Source organism: Lycorma delicatula, chromosome 12, assembly GCF_047948215.1.
Source record: "Lycorma delicatula isolate Av1 chromosome 12, ASM4794821v1, whole genome shotgun sequence".
Lineage (NCBI taxonomy): Eukaryota > Metazoa > Arthropoda > Insecta > Hemiptera > Fulgoridae > Lycorma > Lycorma delicatula.
The window spans coordinates 4,612,900-4,637,616 of NC_134466.1; the positions used below are offsets into that span (position 1 = coordinate 4,612,900).

The window sequence follows — 24,717 nt, forward strand, 5'->3', positions numbered from 1 at the left end:
GTAAAGAAATGTACATCGGTAAAACTAATAGAGATTTTTTTTTAGAACATTTAAGAGAAATACTAATAACAGAAAGAATTGTTTAAATATCCCTCATCATCCCGTCGCACAAATCTACAATAACAAATATAAATGAAAAGGTAAATTTTAAAAATGATAAATTCTTTAAATTAGCACACTTGCCTTGATAGCTGGCTTAGCTGTAACCAAGACAACTATCAGTTTTAAATTACAATGACGAAGGTAAAACCTGTATTCAAATATCTAATGATGGAATCGATGGACTCAAAAAGTTCTTTTTTTTAATGTGTACATTGCAATGTGTTCAACAGTGAATAATAGCCGGCCAATGAAATGAGGATGATGTGTATGACATGTAAATGAGGTCTTGTATAGACTCAGGTTGACGAATCCTGAGACGAGTGGTTAATTGAATCCCAACTACCGAAGTACACTGATATCCACTGTCTAGTACTCAGATCCATATAAAGCAAGTAACTTTTACTATTGGGATTTGAACCTCAGAAAGTATTTAAAATAAGTACATTAAAGTACTTTAATGTACTTATACATTAATAGTTTGCTATTAATTTGAAATGTTTATCATAGTTTTGTTGGTAATTATTTATTGCGAGGCATTTGATAACATGTTTAAAAAATTTAGACATTAAAGTTATGTTACAAAATCCCATTATAAACAAATAAATAAATTATTAATGAGGAAATATCACCATTAGAACTCTGCACAAATCAAATGTAACGGTCAACTATTTAAATGAAGAACGGTTAACCATGAGCTGACTTAAATGTAATCACCAAAATAACTATGCAATATACAGAAGATGTTATGTGTTACTGATATTAAAAATACCCATAAAATAAAGATTTAGATTAGATATTTTAAAAATTTAATATAAAATAAGCAAAGCAATTAAAAGTACAAAAATTTAAAAAAAACTTAACAATTTTCATAAAAATACTTTGCATACTTTCAATTAAACATTTTAAATGAAATTTAGCAAATACAACTACTTCAAAAATATTTTTTTTATATGAACCATTACACTCCCAATGTCCTTAGGAAGAATGACTGAAAAACATCACATAAAAATGATACGGTTGACACATCACTTTAAAGAGATTGAAAGACAAAAGTTTTGATGTAAAAAACTTCATGTTCTGATAACCCTTACCATAAGTGGCAGCAATTTAACGTTTTCCATAGTTATTTTCAAAAATAGCTTCCACTACATTCCAAGGTCTTATACTTATACTGAAAAACAATTTGTTTTGATGTAGAAGCATTTGCTAAGTTTTATTTTTTCATTATATCACTATTGGAAAGTTACTTATGAGTAACTATAAGTTACTTATCAATTTTGAAACTAGCTGTGAAAAAAATAATAATAAATGGTGACCATTTTGGTGTCGATTGTCATATTAAAGATTTTGTAAGTCAACATTTTTATTTTTTAATACCCTTTAAATATATCACAAGCTTACCATATCAATTTAAAATCCCTCTTAATCGGTTAGGGGTGTAATGGTTTCTTAACAAAACATATATCGTTTCAAGTTAGGAAAATTTGTAAAAAAAAGAACTTCATTCTTTTTAAGTTAACTATTGAAACATTATTTAAAGGTTTTCGTAATATATAAGAACCCTGTATAAGGATTACACATCATCATATATTCAAATATATATTTAATTATAGTACAAAAAACAGCAGTTTCATCATCTACCAAAAGACTGCAGTAATAGTAGAGTAATTTGTTTTACCAGGGTTGTTTGGTAAGTTGTGTAAAAAAAGATAAGACAACATTTTTCAAGGAAAATCTTAATTATTTCTCATCATAATTTCTTTTCAGATCTAAACAGGTAATTCAACGATGCTCAAGTTTTTCAACCCTATCTTTACAGTATTTTTTTATCTAAGTCGTCAGAATAGCGAGATGTTTTGGCAATAACTTTGTCTCTTTTCAGCAAGCCTCTTCATACTTGGATAGATAATAATTCAAAGATGCAAAATCTAGCAAGCATGAGCAGATGTGACTGAATTTCATGGGGTAACTTGAACAATATTAATTGGCTTCAATTTTAGTAACAGTAAACAAATGGGTCATTGTTTTAGTGAAAGAAAAAAGTCTATTTTCACTAAGATAATGAACCTTTTGCTTACTCTTACTGAGATTTCAAACAATTAAAATTGTAATGAAAAAAGTATTTTTTCATTAGTTTTTTATTATTTACTCATTTCGAAAATCCAGAAAAGATGCATAACAATGCTCATTAATTATTTTACCCTTCTTCAGAAAGTCACAAGCATTTGAAAAAATCACATTTCTTACTGGTATAATGGTTTTCATCTTCTTTGTAATAAATTCCCTGACTGTTATTACTGTTCCTTGGTTTTAGGACAGTAAAACTAAACATTTCATCAGAGTTTGACCAACTGTAATGACACAGCACAAAAATTACTCTTAATTACACTGAAAATAGCTCTAAACCGTGTTTTAACTGATTTTAAATGAACATTGCACCAATTTTGCATATCTAAATAATACTCATGAAATATGATGTAACCATTCATTTCAGATGTCTTTTCAATTAAATGATCTCGTGAGCTTTCAATCTTCTATCTATCATCATCGTATTATGGGTTCTTTTGTTCAATATTCTCTGCAGTTATAACATCAACAAGCTGTTTGGAACATTTAGCATTGTTTTTGTTCATATGACTGCTCTGAAAATAATTGAACTCCTTGTAAACTATTCTAGTTGATGGAGATGACTCACCATAATACTTATCTGGCTCGCCTTTAGTTTCCTGTATGGTTTTATCTTTCAAAAAATAATGTTTGATCACCAAACAAAATTCCTCTTTTCATAAATGATAATACTTGATCAAACAGCTTAAAACAACTCCTGACAACAGATTTAGGAATGTATTTGACTATAAACTCCTAAGGGAAATGCAGGAAAACAAAAGACGACCTCAACAATATAGTGTGACTCATCATCTTTTGACTGTGCCAAGAATTAAATAACATCGCTAATATAACAGTGATATATGATGGTAAATGTAACTACCTATAATTTTAATATTGTAAATCGGTTTTAATTAAGGGGGCAGTCAACCAAAACTTTTTTTTTAGTTTACAGAATATTTTTTTACTGTTTTGCTGTTCTGGTCTGAAAATGAACTAGTATCTAAATGGTAATTATGCTACAAAAATGATATCCATATTTGATTTACAACCCCTAAAATTGTGGGTATGCGTAAATAATCATCATTTATAAGAAAATTTATCTCCGATATAATTTATCCTAGAACCCTAATTCTTTAACCAAAATAAACAAAACTTTTGCTCTGTGATGTGTAAAGACAGTTTTTGTTTGTCTGTTTTCACTATATCAGAAAAACGTTTTTCTAGAAATTAACAAAAATGATAACATTCCTCAATATTTTATTTCATTTGATGTTAATTATTTTACGATAACCTCTACACATCATAGATCAACAATTTATGTAAAACTTAAAGAAAACCCATCAAAATATCATGCATACAAGTTTAATTAAAATCCTGAATGCTTACTAGCATTTTAAAATCCTGAAAAAAGTTTTCAGAAAAATGTAAAAAACATTTTTAGTACAAAATTAATCGATGAATTCAGGTCCAACATCATGAATTTCTTAAAGTTTTAAATTTTGAAAATTAGACTGCAGTATACGAATATTTGCTAAGCTAATGTCACCTGCACTTACATGAGAAGGGTCGCCTTTGGTACATTACTTTTAATCTCAGAATATGGCAGGGAACTGGATTTTTTGCCAAGCGTTTTTTGTTCTCATAATTTGAATTTTTGATTTTCATCCTCTTATATTTTGCTTTTTTTAAAGCACGTCATTTTGTCGGCCCCATATTATAATATTTACTTTATAAACTAATCAACTAAAATTTATAACAAAAACCAAAAAAAAAAGCAAATGTCTGTGCCTATAACCAATACATAACCTAAATACTACAATCACATGTAAAAAATGATTTAAAAACAGCACCTTATTTATAAAAAATAACTACATAAAGTGTAATAAAAAACAGTAATTAATGATATAATATAAATAATTCACGTCACAAATCCGAAAAATCCAAAAGTATTTGCTAATTACTACACAGTACACAAAGCTACAAAACAAATAACTATATTACTCAAAGTACAGTGCTATTAACAGGTGGAAAAAAATTGTACTAAAAGAAGACAAAATAAGCTTTAAAAAGAGTCTAAATGAACTACTTATCAGTACTGAAGAGAGAAATAAATTTTAAAAAATTGACAAATGTTTTGTTTGAAAAAAAATAACTTCATACAGTAACAACCTAATTTTTTTAAAATTATATTTAGAGTTAAAATATGGAAAAAAATAATCACACCACATTAAAAAGCAGAATTTAAATAATCAGTAAACTTTTATTTTTTTTAGTCAAAATTTGGCTTGACTACCCCCTTAAATTTTATTTAAAAATAAAATAAATGAAACCAGATATGGAAGGAAATTAATTATATAATAATATAAATAAAAATACTTACGTTTTGTCAGAACTCCGTAACCAGAACACATTTGGATACGTTACATTAATTAATATAAAATATGCAGCCACCATTAATATTGCAAATAAAGCTTTAACAAGAAAATATAATTTTAACGTAGTCGTCAATGCAACTAAACATAATACCCATGTAAAAACCAAAAATTCAGGATGTACGCATTTTTTATTTGTCTTTAAATTTTTATTATTTATTTTATTATTATTATTAATGTATTTACCATTATCACTTGAATTACTTTTATTATTATTATTATTAACATCTCCTTCATTATACTTCACATTTTTCATAGATAAATTATTTTCTATATTCGTCATACGCAAATTTCTTGATAATTTGTTACTATTCATACTACTTAAATTAAGATCAGTCTTTTTATTATTATTTAATAAAACATTCTTAACATCATAATCATCTCTATTTTTTTTATTATCTTTTTTAACATATTTTTTATCTATCTTCTTCAGTTTATTACTTTTATTACCATCAATTTTATTATTTAATTTTAAAGTTTTATTGTCTTTTAATAAAATTATATCGTTATTACCACTTTCGATTTTATTGTTTTTATATTTAATTTTATTTATTTCTGAAATTTTTTTGTTATTTTTTTTATTTTTAATATTAAATTGTAAATTATGATTATTTTCATTATTATTATTATTACTATTATTATTATTATTATCAGTGACGATCATATGATTACTTTTTGTATGTAAATGTCTTGCTTTTATTACATTATTACTATTAATTGTTTTTAACGAATCCAATCTTGTATTATTATCTAATAATAGATCATTTTTTAAATTTTCAAAATTTGTTGTATTACTATTATTATTATATATAACAGAGTACGATATATGTGAATAATTTTCTTTAATGACATATTCTAAAGATCGAGCCGTTCTAGCATATGTTTTAATATTTGCACTACTTTCATCTGACATCACCATTATATGTTCTTCTGGTAAAATTATCTGAAAAAAAAAATACAAAATAAAACAAAAAATTATATTCTGTTAGGTAATTAAATATATATAATACATTATATATGAACTATGTCTGGAATGAGTAGATATATTATTCTAATCATAAAAAATAGTATTACCTGAAAATTTGGCTGGATGTTTTAAGGGAAACCATGGTAATAAATACCTTAATCAGAGCAATATCACTCAATATATATTACTGATAATAAAATTAGAAAAAAAAATCAATCGCCAAAGAGTTGTAACCAAAATTAAACACCATCAATAACTTATATTCAGGAATCATCATATAAAATTTCATAAAAATCTATCAATCCAGTCTGAAGGCATCATCAAATGATAACTGATGAAGAACAGCAAAATTAAAGTGGGCTTATTATTCCCAGTTCGTAAATGAAATTGTGCAAATCTATAATCAAAGATAATTACTAATTTAAAAGAATTATCTGAATAGTATAGAAACATTTCTATACTATTGAATCTTTGAATCCAGAAACAAAAGAAAAAATGTTTGCCCCACCCTTTTAAGGGCGTTTGAATTACACAATTAAAAATTATTTTTTTTATAAAATTTTGGAATATATGACCTAAAAGGTTTGTATATCCCTGTTCTTGACAGATTGTGACCAAAATTAAATTGCATCAATTCCCCATATATAGAAATCTTTGAACCTAATTTTATGAAAGTTGGTCAATCATTGTGGAGGTATCAATTAACAAACAGGTCAACATAAATACAAATATGCATCTTTTCATGTATTTTCAATGCTGGAATTGTTTGAAAAGCAGAATCACGAAACATTAAGTTTTATAAAAAAAACCTGACAAGCAAAATTTGATTTGATTAGTATATTTTTATTTATTGTATATACAGCTATACCAATCATTATATAACCACAAAATTAAAAAAAAATATATTGATTAAAATCTATATTAATTATTTAACATGAAAATACTCAAAAGCAATGATAAGGTAAATATATAAGAGACTAAATACATAAAATAACATCAACAACAATAAATTTCTCTTATGTACTATCTCTTTTTTCATGCACTTACTGTTTCCAAAAATAGATTTGAATAATAATTTAATAGATTTGTCACGTTGTATTTGGAGACCCGGTACAAAAAAAAGTTTCAACACGTATGCAAAACAACTTTACAACATAAATGATTCACGGTCAGTAACAATAAAAACCAAAAAACGTAAAAACACATAAAAGGGGATTCATATCTCTTTGCTGTGAGGATTATCAACCGGTAACCACTTCTAAAGTGTTCTATTTTAATGGAAAAAGTTACAAAAAGTAGTTTTCTAGAGTCTGTTGTATTTAATGTAACAAGCTTTATTGCTAGCGGTCAATAAATGAAGAGTATGACTGAACAAATATCAATATTTGAATCCATTTAATCGAGAAAATTCAATTCTAGTGTTGATTAATATAATGAACTGGTCAATTGTGAAGTTAACGTATAAATTTTCATTCTATTACCATCAATAACATCATTCAAAAGATTGCCTACTTATTAAAAAAAACAAATAGTACTAAACGCAAACAATGTTACGCACAGCATACAAATTCCTATACAAAACTGTAGATGAACAAATCTAGGAAGTAACACTATTTAACTCTACCATTACATAACATATATCTTTTTTCAACAGATTTGACAGATTAATTTCTTTGAAAAATATGAGATAATATATAATTAAAGTAAATGGGCTACAACAAAGAATACATAATTATTTAAAATCCCTGTTCCACAAAAAATCTCAAATTGGTAAAAATTTAACATATATATTTATGAAAAAATACTTACTAGAGTTAATGTAGTAGCAATACACATCAATGTAATAAAACAACAGATAAAACTTGTACGATGAAATCTATTTTGAACTAAAATGCCAGACATTTTTTGTAAAGATTTGGGTAACTGTTGAAATTCTTCTGCCATAACAAGTACAACAGCTAATGTAAGAATTACTGTTGTTCCAAATAGTGATAAGAGCACAATAAATGAACTACAACAAAAAAAAAATTGCATATATTTTATTTTAAAATTTAAATGGTAAAATGTATTGAATTTACATTAACTCATACAAGATAGGTTCAAAAAGTTAATGGTATTGTATCATACAATTTAAAATAGCAATCTTAATAAGGAAATTTTTTGATTTTTAAGTCAACACCATTCATAAAATCAGAAGATATAGCTGCGTGATGCAGCTATATCTTCTATATCACACGTTTCCAATTTTGCAAACAATATTAGACCTGTTAATTTTGTATCATATATGTTGCAGTGAAAAATATTATGATTGAACACATAAATTAAAGACATTATCACTGCTTGAATAAACATTTGGAGATGCAACATTAAAGTAAACAACAGTTTATCGATTTAGTGATTGCTGTGTTGGTGTTGACAATGATGTTCATAACGGGCACACATCTTGACAAATGTAGAAATATGGTACTTACGTATTAACGCCACCGCAGCTACAGCTTTATTTAAAAACAAAGAAGTCAATCGGATTTCGGTGGAAAATGGGCCGATATAGGGTTTAACATAGATTCAAAACAGTCTCTTTATTAATAAATGTTTATTTATATTTATTTATTTTATACATATAATTTAACCAAACTTAACCTACGCTCACTAACCTTGACTAATTAACACCGTAATTTTTTGAGTATTTATTTAATAAATTCAGTAATTATTGCAATTATTTACTAAATAAATACTCAAAAAATTACGGTGTTAATTAGTCAAGGTTAGCGAGCGAAGTGAGCGTAGGTTAAGTTTGGTTAAATAATATTTATAAAATTTAATAAAGAGAGTGTTCACTTTCCACCAAAATCCGATTGACTACTTTGTTTTTAAATAAAGCTGTAGCTGCAGTGGCGTTAATACATAAGTACCAAATATTTAGTGTTAAAATGTTATTTGAAGAAATAAAGAAAAATTGTCAAGGAAATATCATCAATAGTTATGATATCAGTTGAAAGTTCTTACAGTATTCTCCATAATGATCCGAACACACATTGCATTTGTTAATACATTGTTCCAAATATGTTTGCAGATCAGAAAGAAACTTATATGTTATCAACAAGGGTCATGTATAGCTAGCTGATCAAGATCAAAATTTTCTGAGCAAAAACATAACAAGAAATGAAATAAAGTGATTTTTTTAACAATCCACAGAAATTTTGTTTAGACAAGCACAAAGAAAATATGTTAGAAATATTATTTTGATTCACAAGGTATTACTTACTATGAAATCATTCCTGATGGGCAGTCAGTGAATAAGAAAATGTATGACAATATTTAATATCCTTTGACATCTGCGGTAATAATAATAAGAAAGCACCTTAAAAATGGGAATCAAAGAACTGAATGACCACCAGCACATCAATCTATGCTTATCAAAGAATACTTGGTACATCACAATATAACAACTCTGCAGCATCTACCATACTCTCCCAACTTGGCACCAGCTGATTTATACTTATTTCCTTACTTGAAATTTATTAAGTGGAAAAGAGACAAGGAAGCCAATGATATGAAGATCAGTGCGACGAAGCATCTGAGAATAATATCTGAAATTGGGTTGCTGGAATATTTAAAAACTTTGCAGGCGTTGGCAAAAGTGTGTAGCCGCTGAAGGAAATGTACTCTAAAATGTTTTCACGTAAAATATTCTGGGAAAAATAAATAAATTTTGGAAACTTTTTAAACCTACCTTGTATTACTTGTATGTTTATAAAATTTAAATGAAAAAATTAATGGGATTCGTTTATATTTTTCCAAATTAAAAATTATCACATGGAAAACACTTCAAAGAAAAGTATCATCTATTTTCCGTAAAAATTGGTCAAGGTTACAGATAGTGCAATACAATTTTGTATCCTCATATCATAATTAATATTTTCATCACTTAGTATTCCTCATCGACATCCACACACTCATAGAACAATTCACCAAAATCAGAATCATTATTTGTAAGGGAATGTGTTCATGAAATCACACATTGCTAAATGGACACTGATCCTGCACTGTAAGTTTGTTGTTACAGGGTAAAAGCTGTATTTTATTGATATTGTAATGGATAAAATTAAAATACACAGATCTCGTGATTCATCATCTGTCCATCTATGTTAGTAGTTTCACATCAATACAACAAGAATGATATTTTAATAACCACAGCAAAATATTTATTATGAAACATTATTTAATTATTTTGATTTTTTTTATCCCAGAAAGATAATTTTCTTGATGTGGAATACCAAATAAATAGAATATTTTTCATTAAGTATCTAAATTGATTTTATGAAATAGGAAATGTGTGCATGTGTGTGTGTGTGTGTGTGTGTGTGTGTGTGTGTGTGTGTGTGTGTGTGTGTGTGTGTGTGTGTGTGTGTGTGTGTGTGTGTGTGTGTGTGTGTGTGTGTGTGTGTGTGTGTGTGTGTGTGTGTGTGTGTGTGTGTGTGTGTGTGTGTGTGTGTGTGTGTGTGTGTGTAGTCTGTTCATCATTTCCTGTATCATATTATTAAATTATTTTTGTCATTAAATAATTACTACAAGATTTACATTCAGGCTTTGTACACTACATATATATGAACACTCTTTATTGTTTGTTTTCTCCAACCAGTTTTCCCACTGCCGAGTTTGGGTGGGTATGTATGCAATAACTGCTGTTGACTTGCCAGGCCTGACGTAGTTGCAATATAAGTGCAACAGTAAACATATAGTCTGGAACAGACTCAGGTCATCCACTCCTGAGATGTGTGGTTAATTGAAACCCAACCATCCTCCAAAGAACACCAGTATCCACAGTGTAACCTTCAAATCCACATAAAAGGAACCGCCTTTACAAGGACTCAAACCTTAGACCTCTCGACTTCAAAAATGAATTTTGCAGTGATAAGTTTAACCATCTGACTTACCTGGCAGGTTGAATACTCTATATTATCATTATTAAATTAATTACAACATATATTTTAAAAATAACAAAATAAAAATTATTATTATTTCAAATAAATTATTTATTTAATTAACTGTTTTAAAAATACAACAATACTTTTTAAAGTTAACTAAAATATACTCAAGTAATGGAAAAATATACAATATTCTCAACTGTTTAGTTTTACAATTAGTTTAAATTTGAATAGTCATACAAGAACTGTTGTGCTTATGGAAAAAAAATCGGAAACCAAAAATCACAATAAAAAAAAATTAGGAAAAGAAATATAAAGAAACATAAAGAGAAAACCACTATTGAAGAGGAATAAGGTCCTCTATCATATTTACAAATTAATTTGGTTGAATTTTCAAATACGAGTAAAAATAGTTTTGAATATTAGATTAAAATCATGTTATTAGTGTTATTACTATTCTATAATACTTAACACTAAGCAATGATGACAGTTAAAAAACATACCTGGGAAGAACAATAATCTGTATAACTACAATAAATAACCAAAGAATGAAGCAACACATCATGTTTGATTTAAACATATCTTCCCGCAACTGGCAGAACTACAATATTAAACAAAAAAACATTCATTAGAATTCCATACTTCACCAGAAAAATCAATGAAATATATTTTTATTTTCCCAGTTATACAGTTAGACTGTATAATGCCGTACAGTGTAGGGATGTAGTAGGTAATCAGGTCAAATTCTGTATATGAGAATTTTTGCAGATCTTAATGTTTCATGACCCCTTGTAACAAAAAAAAATTTAATTTTACCACTGTAATATTTACAGTGGTAAAATTAAATTTTTTGCTTGATATTTACAAACTCCATGGATTGATTTGAATAAAGTTTGACACAAAAATATCTGTCTATTGGGCACTGATGTCATAAATGGAAAATATAATTTCAATCAAGGAAGAAGGAGATAAGGATCTCTTGTTGGTCTAATATCTTAAAATTTTCCTTAAAAGATACATACATTTTTTTCACGGAATTTAATAATGCTCTTTAGATAGCTAATTTACTTTCTGATGCAGCTACATTTTAGTTAAACTTCAATTACGGGAAGGAGATAATTAAAAAAAAAGGTTGACAGTCGGTTTTAGGACTTTCCCATCATGCGGTTTTTTCTGATGTACAGCTTATACACGCACACACAACTTCATTTAAAGTATTTAACATTTTATTTAAATATAATATTATTCATTTATTTAATTCTACAGCTTCTACAGCATTGTGACATCACAATGTAGCAGACGATTACAGCAGCTGTGAGTCAGTGTTATTCTAGCACTTCTTTTGGTGAGAGAGGTACTAATGACGCAGTATATCCTCTTAGCCATAAATTTATTTAAAGTATTTTTGGGTAGGAGTGAGATTTTGCAAATTTTTTTTGTAAATAAATTTTTTTTAATTGTTAACAAATGCGTCTAAGAAAAATAAAACCTTAATTAGATGATCTCTAGTTACTTAGGGTGACCTTACTCTACTGCCTCACTCCCTTGATGTTTAAGTTGAAAATTGGTACTTACGTATTAACGCCACCACAGCTACAGCTTAATTTTAAAACAAAGTAGTCAATTGATATTTCCGTGGAAAATGGGCCGATATAGAGTTTAACATAGATTCAAAACAGTCTCTTTATTTATTTTATAAATATAATTTAACCAAACTTAACCTACGCTCGCTTCGCTCGCTAACCTTGAATAATTAACACCGTAATTATTTAAATAATAAATAATTGCAATAATTAATGAATTTATTAAATAAATACTCAAAAAATTACGGTGTTAATTAGTCAAGGTTAGCGAGCGAAGAGAGCGTAGGTTAAGTTTGGTTAAATTATATTTATAAAATAAATAAATATAAATAACCATTTATTAAAATTAATAAAGAGACTCAATAAAATAAATACTCAATTTTAAATAAAGCTGTAGCTGCGGTGGCGTTAATACATAAGTACCTGAAAATTTAATGGCATCAATGCTCCATATATAGAAGTATCAGACCAAGTTTGGTCAAAATTAGTCCAGTAGTTCTGGAGATATAAAGTGATTTAGAGGCCACCACTGAGCAGACACAGACAAATATGAACATTAACATCCGAAAAATCTCCATTCAGTTTTTTGGGTTTCTTAGTTGTCAAAACATCAAGATCTGATGAAAACTGAATATGTCCAAATTGAACTGATTACAGTGCTTTTTCTTCTAAAGATGTAGCTCTGCTATAACACAAGATGGGAATGTTGTTGTTTTTAGTCATTTTTGAAATCAAAATTACATTCTTGTACTAATTAGATGATTCCTTTACATTCACATGTCGCATTGGCTCTATAACAGATGATTTTTTTCAGAAGTGGAGAATAGAAAAACCTAATTTTTTTGGCAGTTTTTGTTTTGGTTGATAAGTTCAGAGTGGATTAACCAATTTTTATTAAATATAGCACAATATGTCTTCTAGACTTTGGTTGTTGACACCATTTAGTTTTACTTATAATTGGTCAAGTGGATGGGAATATCAAAATTTTTCTCAAAGAGTAGAATCATTTTTTTTTACATACTCTTTTACTTAAATAATTATATGCTTTAATGTTCCACTTAAATTTTTGTTGAGGGTTAAGCCTTTAGTAGATGAGTTAACGACTATTTGTTGGCCTTTTTTTCGACGGGTATGAGAAATAAAATTGCTAAATGCAGAATACCGTAAAATAGAGATTTTGTTGAATATAAAAATGCAAATTTTTTTTTTTAAATTCCTGTTGAAAAATTTCGGTTGATATTAATAGAAAATAATATCGTTTCCTTTCTGGGCAAATGATGTACAAAAAAAAAAATAACAGAGGAAACATATTAGATATTTTTAGCTTGACAGTTCAAAAACTGAAAATAATTAATACATTGTTTATAGGTCCCTTAAATAACTTTTAAAAGTACCATAAAAAATTAAATTTAACAAATATTTCTATCACAAAACTAACTATTTTATAGTTTGATACACATCAATCAAAAATTATAATTGAAATGTAAAGGATGAGAAACATCAGTTAAAAGGCATTGAAAAACAAATATTTTGATATAAAAAAAAAAGTCTGTTGTATGATAACCTTAACAAAAATTGCAGCTATTTAACATTTTTCATAATTTCAAAAGTAATTTACAGCACATTCCAAGCAATGGTCTGAAAAATATCAAAAAAATACATTTTTTTGAAGTAGTAGAATTTGCTAAATTTTATTATTGATTTTTTTAGTGTTCTATTGTCAATCAATTGTTTGAGAAGTATTTTAGACAACTTTAAAAATTATTAAATGTAAAAAATATTAAAATTTTGGTTGGGGTTATTTGGCCTGTAATATTTTGTAAAAATATCTATTCTTCAATGCTCTTAAAAATTATACATTTTACCCAATCATTTTCATTTAATATTTTTGAGTTGCCTCATCAAGTTTAAAGGATGGTGTCCTCATATCAAAAAATAGATCGTTCCAAGATAGGAGCATTAGCTAAATTAATTTTATTTCTTTGTTGAATTTAAAAAATTTATTTTTAAATAATATTTATATATTATATTTAAATTATTTTTAATTCTTTCTAAACATTTCCTCTCTCAGTAGAAGTTTTATGATTCACTGGGAATGGAGGTGGCATTTTTGTTCTTGGATGCCTGTATATTATTTATAATGAATTTTTTTGGGATCAAATCAAATGTTCTATTTTGATGCACTAAAGTTGAAAATTTGAAAAAGTATTATTTTTATAAATATATTAACTTACCTTATCTTCAATTTCTTTTTGTTTAAATTGTAATGTCCACCGATTAATATTATCTTTCCTCATTCGCTGATTACTATCAACTTCAATCGAATGATCCATAAATTCATCCACTTGTTCAGATGGAGTCAAGGCACTCTGCCTAGACTGTTGTTCCCTTATTGCAGCCGCATCATCACTATCCATATCTTGCGCACTAGAAAACTAATTACAAAAATATTAAATTATTAAAATGTTACGTTAGTGACTGTTATTATAAGATATACTGCAGATGTTTGCTAAGTCCATACAAAATAAAGATAACATAAGTTTTTAAAGAAAAAAATATTTTATTTTGCAACATTTTGAAGTCACAACCTCAAAAAATACTATAAGTAACATTTCTTGATTTTGCAAGGGACTTTTATTACATAGCCCTTATAATAATAGAGATTACAAAAAAATCATAGTATGTAATTAATAAAATGGAATAAAAACATGAAATTAATAAATGTCATTGCTCATTTATTATTGCTAATTTATTATTTACAGCAAATTTATTATTTTTAAACCAAAGTTCCTTTGGTTTAGAAAATATAAGAATGCTAGCGATGAAAAAAGTAAAAGGAACTATCGACAATTAAGAAATACTATAAACAGGAAGTGCAAACTAGCGAAAGAAGAGTGGATTAAAGAAAAGTGTTCAGAAGTAGAAAGAGAAATGAACATTGGTAAAATAGACGGAGCATACAGGAAAGTTAAGGAAATTTTTGGGGTACATAAATTACAATCTAATAATGTGTTAAACAAAGATGGTACACCAATATATAATACGAAAGGTAAAGTCGATAGATGGGTGGAATATATTGAAGAGTTATACTGAGGAAATGAATTAGAAAATGGTGTTATAGAGGAAGAAGAGGAAGTTGAGGAGAATGAAATGGGAGAAACAATATTGAGATCTGAATTTAAGAGAGCATTAAAAGATTTAAATGACAGAAAGGCTCCTGGAATAGACGGAATACCTGTAGAATTACTGCGCAGTGCAGGTGAGGAAGCGACTGATAGATTATACAAACTGGTGTGTAATATTTATGAAAAAGGGGAAGTTCCATCAGACTTCAAAAAAAGTGTTATAGTCATGATACCAAAGAAAGCAGGGGCAGATAAATGTGAAGAATACAGAACAATTAGTTTAACTAGTCACTCATCAAAAATCTTAACTAGAATTCTATACAGAAGAATTGAGAGGAGAGTGGAAGAAGTGTTAGGAGAAGACCAATTTGGTTTCAGGAAAAGTATAGGGATAAGGGAAGCAATTTTAGGCCTCAGATTAATAGTAGAAGGAAGATTAAAGAAAAACAAATTGACATACTTGGCATTTATAGACCTAGAAAAGGCATTCGATAACGTAGACTGGAATAAAATGTTCAGCATTTTAAAAAAATTAGGGTTCAAATACAGAGATAGAAGAACAATTGCTAACATTTACAGGAACCAAACAGCAACAGTAATAATCGAAGAACATAAGAAAGAAGCCGTAATAAGAAAGGGAGTCCGACAAGGATGTTCCCTATCCCCGTAATTTTTTATCTTTACATGGAACTAGCAGTTAATGATGTTAAAGAACAATTTAGGTTTGGAGTAACAGTACAAGGTGAAAAGATAAAGATGCTAAGATTTGCTGATGATATAGTAATTCTAGGCGACAGTAAAAAGGATTTAGAAGAAACAATGAATGCCATAGATGAAGTCCTACGCAAGAACTATCGCATGAAAATAAACAAGAACAAAAGTAATGAAATATAGTAGAAATAACAAAGATGGACCACTGAATATGAAAATAGGAGGAGAAAAGATTATGGAGGTAGAAGAATTTTGTTATTTGGGAAGTAGAATTACTAAAGATGGACGAAGCAGGAGCGATATAAAATGCCAAATAACGCAAGCTAAACGAGCCTTCAGTAAGAAATATAATTTGTTTACATCAAAAATTAATTTAAATGTCAGGAAAAGATTTTTGAATGTATATGTTTGGAGGGTCGCTTTATATGGAAGTGAAACTTGGAGGATCGAAGTATCTGAGAAGAAAAGATTAGAAGCGTTTGAAATGCGGTGCTATAGGAGAATGTTAAAAATCAGACGGGTGGATAAAGTGACAAATGAAGAGGTGTTGAAGAGGTGTTGAATGTATATGTTTGGAGGGTCGCTTTATATGGAAGTGAAACTTGGAGGATCGAAGTATCTGAGAAGAAAAGATTAGAAGCGTTTGAAATGCGGTGCTATAGGAGAATGTTAAAAATCAGATGGGTGGATAAAGTGACAAATGAAGAGGTGTTGCAGCAAGTAGATGAAGAAGGGAGCATTTGGAAAAATATAGTTAAAAGAAGAAACAGACTTATAAGCCACATACTAAGGCATCCTGGAATAGTCGCTTTAATATTGGAAGGACAGGTAGAAGGAAAAAATTGTGTAGGCAGGCCACGTTTGGAATATGTAAGATAAATTGTTAGGGATGTGGGATGTAGGGGTATACTGAAATGAAACGACTAGCACTAGATAGGGAATCTTGGAGAGCTGCCAGTCAAATGACTGAAGACAAAAAAAAAACCAAAGGAATGAAAGCTCTGAAATCTGGAAATTCAATATCTATTCCACACAATCCTCTCAAACCAATCTTTGAATGGATGGAGCTGTCTCTTTTCATACTTTCACAAACTTCAAGCACAATTGATTGTTTTCTTTCTAATTAATTAGCTATTGATTTAACATTACCTTTTCAATGGACAAGTGGTATCTTTTTTAAATGTACATAACATAAAATATTTTTTTTGATCATATTGATTAATTTAAATGCTAACTCAAAAGACTCTAGACAATTGGTGTAATTTTTTTTTTTTTAATCAAAGCATACAACAGGTGCATCAATTATTTGTATCATAAGAATACATCCCTAAAAAGAATGGGTTGTTAATTACTACTAATAATGTAAAGCTGATCAGGTCTTGAACTGCTTCCCGTACTGGAAGGCAAGCATTAAACATTTCTATCAAAAAAATCAAACGTATTTATTTCATTTATCAATAAAAAAGTTATAAAATATTTTAGACAATTTGAAAGCTGAATAATTGCAACTAAATTTGTCTTTTCATTTGTTAATGATAATCCCTGCAAAAAACCTAATATGCAAACACACACAATCATATACTACATTCATTTGATAGGGTAAACTAAAACAGATATAAAGAACATTAAATAGGGAATTTTTCCTCAATTTTTGAGTGAATTAAAAATAAACTTTCATGTTTTAAATCGTCATTTTAAATAAAACTTCATTTTAAATAGAAACCAATTATTACAATATTTTTGGTGTAATACAATACAAAGACTTTTCCTCTAACATAAACCATTCAGAAGATATCACACCTTAACATTACACTTTGTTTTATTTATTGTTTCAATGATTTGTTTTTATTTATTTAATTTCAAATTTAAATTTGAAAATCATTATTTGAGTAAATAAATGCAATTAAAAAAAAAATCTCTTGCACAGTTCTATGCAAGAAGACTCACTTTTCATTATTTAATTTGGTTTTAATATTTAAATATTTTTTTAATTTCATTTACTAATGCTAACAATAGATACCACTGATAAAGAAATGTCAATAATTTTAATGAAATTGATTGAGTAGTTTTGGAGATTTTTGAGCTACAAAAGTTTATACATAAACAGTATTTTCGTATTCCTCATATCTCAAAATGTAAAGAAAATTCATTTTCATCCCCAACTTCCACCATGCGACCAAAAGTAATACTGTAATTTTCTTTGAAAAGTCGGTAAAACAACAAAACTTTGACAAAATAATTATTTTTTTGTTTCAATTTATGAAAATAAATTTTATTAGTTTAAATAAACTGACAAATTATTTTTTATTACAGTTTATGAAAATAAAAATATTTGTTATTGTTATGTTATGAAAAAGCAGATATCAACATTATGATCATTAGCCCAGTGGAAACTGATAGCGTATGAAAAGATGGCATGCCTGACCAGGATTCAAACCCAGGACCTCTGCATGAAATACTGAGACGCTACCTACTCAGCCACAGAGGTAAAATAAATATTACTTTTTAAAAAATTCTAATATTGACAAATAATTTAATTATTTCACAAATAAAATTAAGAAAATATATTAACAATAATCCATGAAGATCTAGACAAGTCTCACCTTTCAAAAATGTGTTAAACAATGTTTCAAACTGGAGATGAGATGTAGCAACTGAACATGTGTGTCTAAATGAAAATGTCTGAGAATAAATATGTCTTAGAATGTGTTGTATCTGAAAATGTTGTAAAAACTGGGAGTTTCCAAAATTAAAAAAAAAAAAAATTGAGCATCATACTGGAAAAACAGAAAAGATTTCAAACATGCCAATAAAACTTGATGAAATTTCATTAATTAAAATTCTTCATATCTATTTTAGTTCATGAGATTCTAATAGTGACACACTTAAAATGAATACTTGTATATATTGAGATAAAGTCCCATCCTTCTGCAACAGGTTGGAAATTTTTGTTTTGCATTTGGTAGTAATCAGGTGATATAATTTCTATTCAGTTACTAGTCAGTTCACTTTTATATCCATATTAAGGAAAATAGTATCTGAGAATATAAAACAATATTGGTGAAAAAATAATAACAATACAGAGTTCACTGATTCTAGTTTGGATTGTAGGTTTTTCATTTATGTTTTTTGATATTATTTCTCCAAGGTATTTAAATCTGTCAGTGGTTTTTATTACTTGTTTGTTAACGGTGACGTGATTCAATTTATTCTTGGTGATGGGCATTATTTCAGTCTTTTCATAGGAGATTTGTGATTTGACTCCCCTGCTAAGCTTTGGAGGGTTTCTATTTGTTTTTTGGTCTCCTCCCAACTTTCTGACAGTAACATAAGACCATCCACGAATGCTAGACAATTCAATTTTGTTTTCCAATTTTGAGTTCTTTCTTCTGCTTTTTTCGGTACTTACCTATTAACGCCACCACAGCTACAGCTTTATTTAAAAACAAATTAAGTTAATCGGATTTCGGTTGAAAATGAACAGTATTAATTTTAATAAATGGTTATTTATATTTATTTTATAAATATAATTTAACGAAACTTAACCTACGCTCGCTTCGCTTGCTAACCTTGACTAATTAACAGCGTAATTTTTTGAGTATATATTTAATAAATTCAGTAATTATTGGAATTATTTATTATTTAAATAATCAAAACACTCCTGTTAATTAGTCAAGGTTAGGAGCGAAGCGAGCGTAGGTTAAGTTTGGTTAAATTATATTTATAAAATAAATAAATATAAATAACCATTTATTAAAATTAATAAAGGGACTGTTTTGAATCTATGTTAAACTCTATATCGGCCCATTTTCTACCGAAATCCAATTGACTACTTTGTTTTTAAATAAAGCTGTGGCTGTGGTGGCATTAATACATAAGTACCCTTTTTCCATTCCCTCAAGATTTTATCCAACATGCAGTTGAAGAAAACTGGGGAAAGTCTATCAGGGGAAACTAAACAGGGGAAAGCCCTGTTTTTATTTTGAATGGTTTGAAGAGCTCTCCTCTGAATTTTATTTTGAAGTTTATGTTTTTAAGTGTTTCTTTAATAAAATTTATTAATTTTAAGTGGAGTTCAAATTCTTTAAGGGCATTTAGTAAAGATTCTCTAAGAATACAGTCATACACTTTTGAGAAATCTATGAATGATCTACATTTTTTTTTCTTTTGGTGGTTAATTATCCATTTTAAATTTATTACTTGTTCCTAACAGCTTCTTCTCGGTCTGAAATCACCATGATATTCTCCCAATTCGTTGTCAAATTGGCCTTGGATTCTCCAGAAAAGAAATTTAGAAAAATATCTTAAGTTATATTAAGAAGGGGATTTCTGGGATTTGTCTTCTTTCTTGTGCAGAGGGTGGATTAAGGCTGTATCCACCCTCTGGGACATATTTAAATGTCCAGAATATTATTCTGGACATTTATATTAATGAATTTTTTTCTTTATTTCACTTTTAGAACATGTCCTGAAATCCTTTCTGTGTCTTCATGATATAATATAGTTATTTCATGAAGACTTGTATATATTTACAAAGAATATGTAAATGCTTACATTTTCAAATGGAATTTCTGGAGTCCATTCATCTACGAATCCTAAAGTATGATTCCCATGGTTACCATTGCTCTCAATATGTTTCACAAGTTGTTTATCTACAAAGAGAGAGAAAATATTAATTATAATAACAAGCACCAGGATAAAAAAAATGTAAATAGATATCTCTTAATTTTGAATAACAGTAATATTAACAATTTATAATAGGAAATCAATATAAAAAAAAATTATATTTTCTGGGATTTTTATTTGTATCAAACACTTGGTAAAGAGTGTTTCTCGGCTAATTATGTTTGATGTTAGATCTACGTCGATGAATAAAGAAAAACTTTGATCCCAGAGCAACATCACACAATACACAGTTATGAATTTAATTAAAGTCCACACTACCTATTTAAAATATGAACACTTAAGATAGTAAATATAAAAAATAACTAAAAATAAATCAGAATTCTAACGGTGTTAATGAAAATTAAACAACTATTTTCAAGGAAGCAGAGAAATCAGGATTTTTTTTTAATTTCTTAATTATTTTTAAATTCATTGACAGAATAATATTATTTGTGTAAAACGAAATTTTTTAATATTATTTTAAATAACTATTAAATGGTTCAGTAGTTTATTAAAACTACTGGTTTACTGGTTCGGTAATTAAAAGTAACGCTCTTCCTCGTAAACTAAATTGATCAATTATACAAAAACAGTTCTATTATCCATGGTTTGATAGATGTGGATATTGTTAATTTTTAAGAATAAGTGACTATTCTTTTTTACAAATATTGCATATTCGATTAAATATAACACAACAATAAGTTAACGTATTTAATTAAGTTCAGAATGGGATAAACCTAGTGTTAACTAGAAATTTTGTTTTAAATATTAAAAAAATATAGTGAAATAAGGAATAATAGAATATCCCAGAAGTCTGCTCTTTTAAAAGTTAATAATTTAAGTAGTAAAAATGGTTAAAAAAAAATTGAAAAACAAATTAACACAATCAACGTGAATTTTTATACAGAGAAACATATCATGTATGAATTTAAAAACAAAAAGGTATTTTTTTATATTTTTATGAAATGTAACTATTTTGGGTGAAAAGAATGAGCAAAAAAAAGAGAAGACCTTTGATATGTGATATTCAGAATGTCCTATTTGTTCCAATGATAAAAAAGCAACTGCCTTTGTACAGATTTGAATACTAGATCGTGGATACAGGTGTTCTTTGGTGGTTGGGTTTCAATTAACTACACATCTCAGGAACTGTACAAGACTACACTATGATGAGGATGATATATGATTCATATATCATCCTCATTCATCCTCTGAAGTAATACCTTACAGTTTTCCAGCGGCTGAACAGAAAAAGAAAGAAGACTGGTTATATCACACCAACAACAGCAATGTACCAAATTAAAAAAAATTCCCTATAAAACCATGTTATACATAAATACTGTCTTTATGTATGAAATTTTAATTTTTTTATAAACCATCAAAAGTGTTCATTTCATTTGTAATCACCCTATATTCACTGCCTCAACTCAGTAACAGTTGTAATAATAACAATTACAATAATGAATACAAACCAGAAGAATCAGTATTGGGTGGTGAATTTTGTTCCAAACCGCAATGTTTCTCTTCCTCAGACCACAGTCGAGTCCTTGATAGTCTATGTTGAAGATGACGTCTTGGCTTTGATGGTTCTTTTTGACTAATAAGATATGTTTCTACTTCATGTTCCTTAAAAAAAATAAATAAAAATTATCTAATTTTACAGATAACAAACATTTAAAAAAGAATGATAAAATTATGAACCGATAAAATTCATTGGAAAAAATCATTGTGTCTACAGAATGTCTCACAAAGAAATGTAAACAATTTCAGGACATTTTCTCAAAGTAAAAATAGAGAAAAAAAGTTTATATTAACGTGGATCATTTGAAGAGTTCATATTCAAGTTATATCTTGGAAAACTTTGCTTTGATTATTGCTCCAATGTTAAATGAAGCTATTGGAAGCAATTTTTAAGGAATTGATGGTTTTTAGCCAGAATTATTGAATAAACAGTTCTCACAACTGTATTTAAAGTAATTTTGAAAACAAATTATTGTAAACCAAAAATTTGATACAAAAATTTTCATTACAATATGCACAAACAAAAATTACGTCTGCATATTCTCATGTGAAAACTGAAGTAATTTTTAAAAACTATTCTCAAACAGGACTGTAATTTTCTTTAATTTATAAAGCATACTAAACTATTCAAATGCAACATGCAAAGTTCAACTCATTGTTAACATTGCCAATTTACAAAATAAAAAATTACTCCTTTATTTAAAAAAAAATTATTTAACGTAAATAATAAATTTCCATTTTTGACATAACATTATGAAATTTAAATAATACTGTTAAAATTATTTTCTTATTCAAAATTTTTGTTTTTTGAAGGGAAACTTTTACTGACAGGCTTCAAGAGGGGTAGTCAACTGAGAAAGAATGCACTAGTTGATAACATAGTTCATACAAGAATCGTGTCAAAGAATGATACCATTACTCTTTTGTGAGCAGTTTTCATCACGCTCACATTTAAATAATTCAATCACACATTAAATTTAACCGTTGATAGATTTAACAGACTGGATTTCATTGTTAGTTCATATAGCTTAGTAATAAAAAAAAATTTAATCATTTGTGTATATTGAGTCTACGTTATTTAGCACCATTAATAATTCACACAATATTGTGTAAGAAGCTTCACTGTCGTAGTGTCTCCACGCACTCGCACTCATTTTTATTTTTAATAATTCATTTTGTTTTGGGATATTTTCTGATACTGAAATGATTTTTGTTTCGGTTAAAAGTTATAATAAGTTTTAGTCTGTTTTGTTTAAATAAATAAAACTAAAATTTTTTTAATTCTTCTTCAAGTTAAATTGATATTATTTACTTAAATTTTATCAGAATTAAGTTCTGTGTCAATTTCATCTATTTACTGGTAATTTAACAAAGCTATTATAAATCAAATCTAAAAAAATTTCAATTTGAGACATCAATTTTTTGTCGTTTACAATAAGCTTCTAAAAAATAACTGGAGATAAAGTAATGGGATCTATTTTATTCTATTTTTCGGGTCAAAAACCATATGAAAATTCAAATGTATCTCTTAATCTGATGCTTCATATTACAAATGTAACAGAAACCAGAAGGAAAGTTTTTGCAAATTATAGCTGGAAAAAGAAACATTTCCAGACCCAATGTTTTTATAATTTTTTTCTTTATTTTAATTTTTAGAACATGTCCTGAAATTCTTTCCACTTAATCTAGAGGCATCAAGTTTAATTTTCTTGTCCAATATTATAGGTCCTTTTTTACTTACATGGTTGTCAAAAAAAAAAACACATTTAAAAATATAATTAAAAAATAACACAGAATACGGACAAATATACGATGAGTAAACCATATATTTGTGTAGGTCATTTATAAGAAACTTATATAACAGTTACATTTAAATTAAATTGCGCACTATTGTGTTTTAAAAATTAAAAATGTCTTTTAAAAAGTTTAAATTTATTACTTTGAGGTAATTATCTCTTGTATCACCATTTCCAGGTTCAACTTCATATGCACCATCCAGACATTTTAAGGTGTCTTTTGATATATGTACTCGTCTGAAACAAATAAAACACGAATATATTTTTAAATTACTTCATACTGAATTAAAAAAAAAAAATATATATATATATAAAGGTTAATAAATAAATATGGGAATCCTTAAATAACTTTCCAACAGTTAAACGTAGAAAAATGAAATTTAACAAACGATCTTATCTCAAACTGTAAATTTTTTCTATATTGAAACTACCAAATATGTAACCCCTTCGTGAGTGGGGTAATTCAAAAATGATATATAGAAAAATAGGATTGTGATGTATAACTTTAAAGGGCAATAAAAAATATAAATTTTTATGGAAAAAAAATCAGGCTATAACCTAACAGTTATCTAGCTCTTACAGTTCTAGATGAATGATGAAAGAACTTTGTACCATGTGAAAGACGAAATGCTTGACTGGGATTTGAACTTTGTATATATATATAAAATCAGGAATAGCTAGATATGCTACTTCACCAATAAGAAAAAGGAACTGCCTCAGCTTTTACCTGGATGGATCAAAGGAGAACATGGTAAAACATTGATCACAGTAGCACCAA

At 27.6% G+C, this 24,717-nt stretch overlaps 1 protein-coding gene across 3 annotated transcripts in view; it reads right to left on the reverse strand.

Annotated features, from left to right (window-relative positions):
• Ac78C (adenylyl cyclase 78C) overlaps positions 1-24,717 on the reverse strand; it is a 686,763-nt gene that overhangs the window by 49,665 nt on the left and 612,381 nt on the right. For all 3 annotated transcript variants that reach the window (XR_012758616.1, XM_075380750.1, XM_075380751.1), the window contains exons 13-19: positions 24,083-24,176; positions 22,095-22,248; positions 20,512-20,609; positions 14,356-14,556; positions 11,042-11,139; positions 7,420-7,621; positions 4,592-5,586 (exon numbers count right to left, since the gene is read on the reverse strand). Coding sequence is in view for 2 of the 3 variants with exons in the window: in XM_075380750.1 (XP_075236865.1) it covers positions 4,592-5,586; positions 7,420-7,621; positions 11,042-11,139; positions 14,356-14,556; positions 20,512-20,609; positions 22,095-22,248; positions 24,083-24,176 (1,842 nt within the window). In the remaining variant the exon portion in view is untranslated. The remainder of the gene's footprint in view (positions 1-4,591; positions 5,587-7,419; positions 7,622-11,041; positions 11,140-14,355; positions 14,557-20,511; positions 20,610-22,094; positions 22,249-24,082; positions 24,177-24,717) is intronic.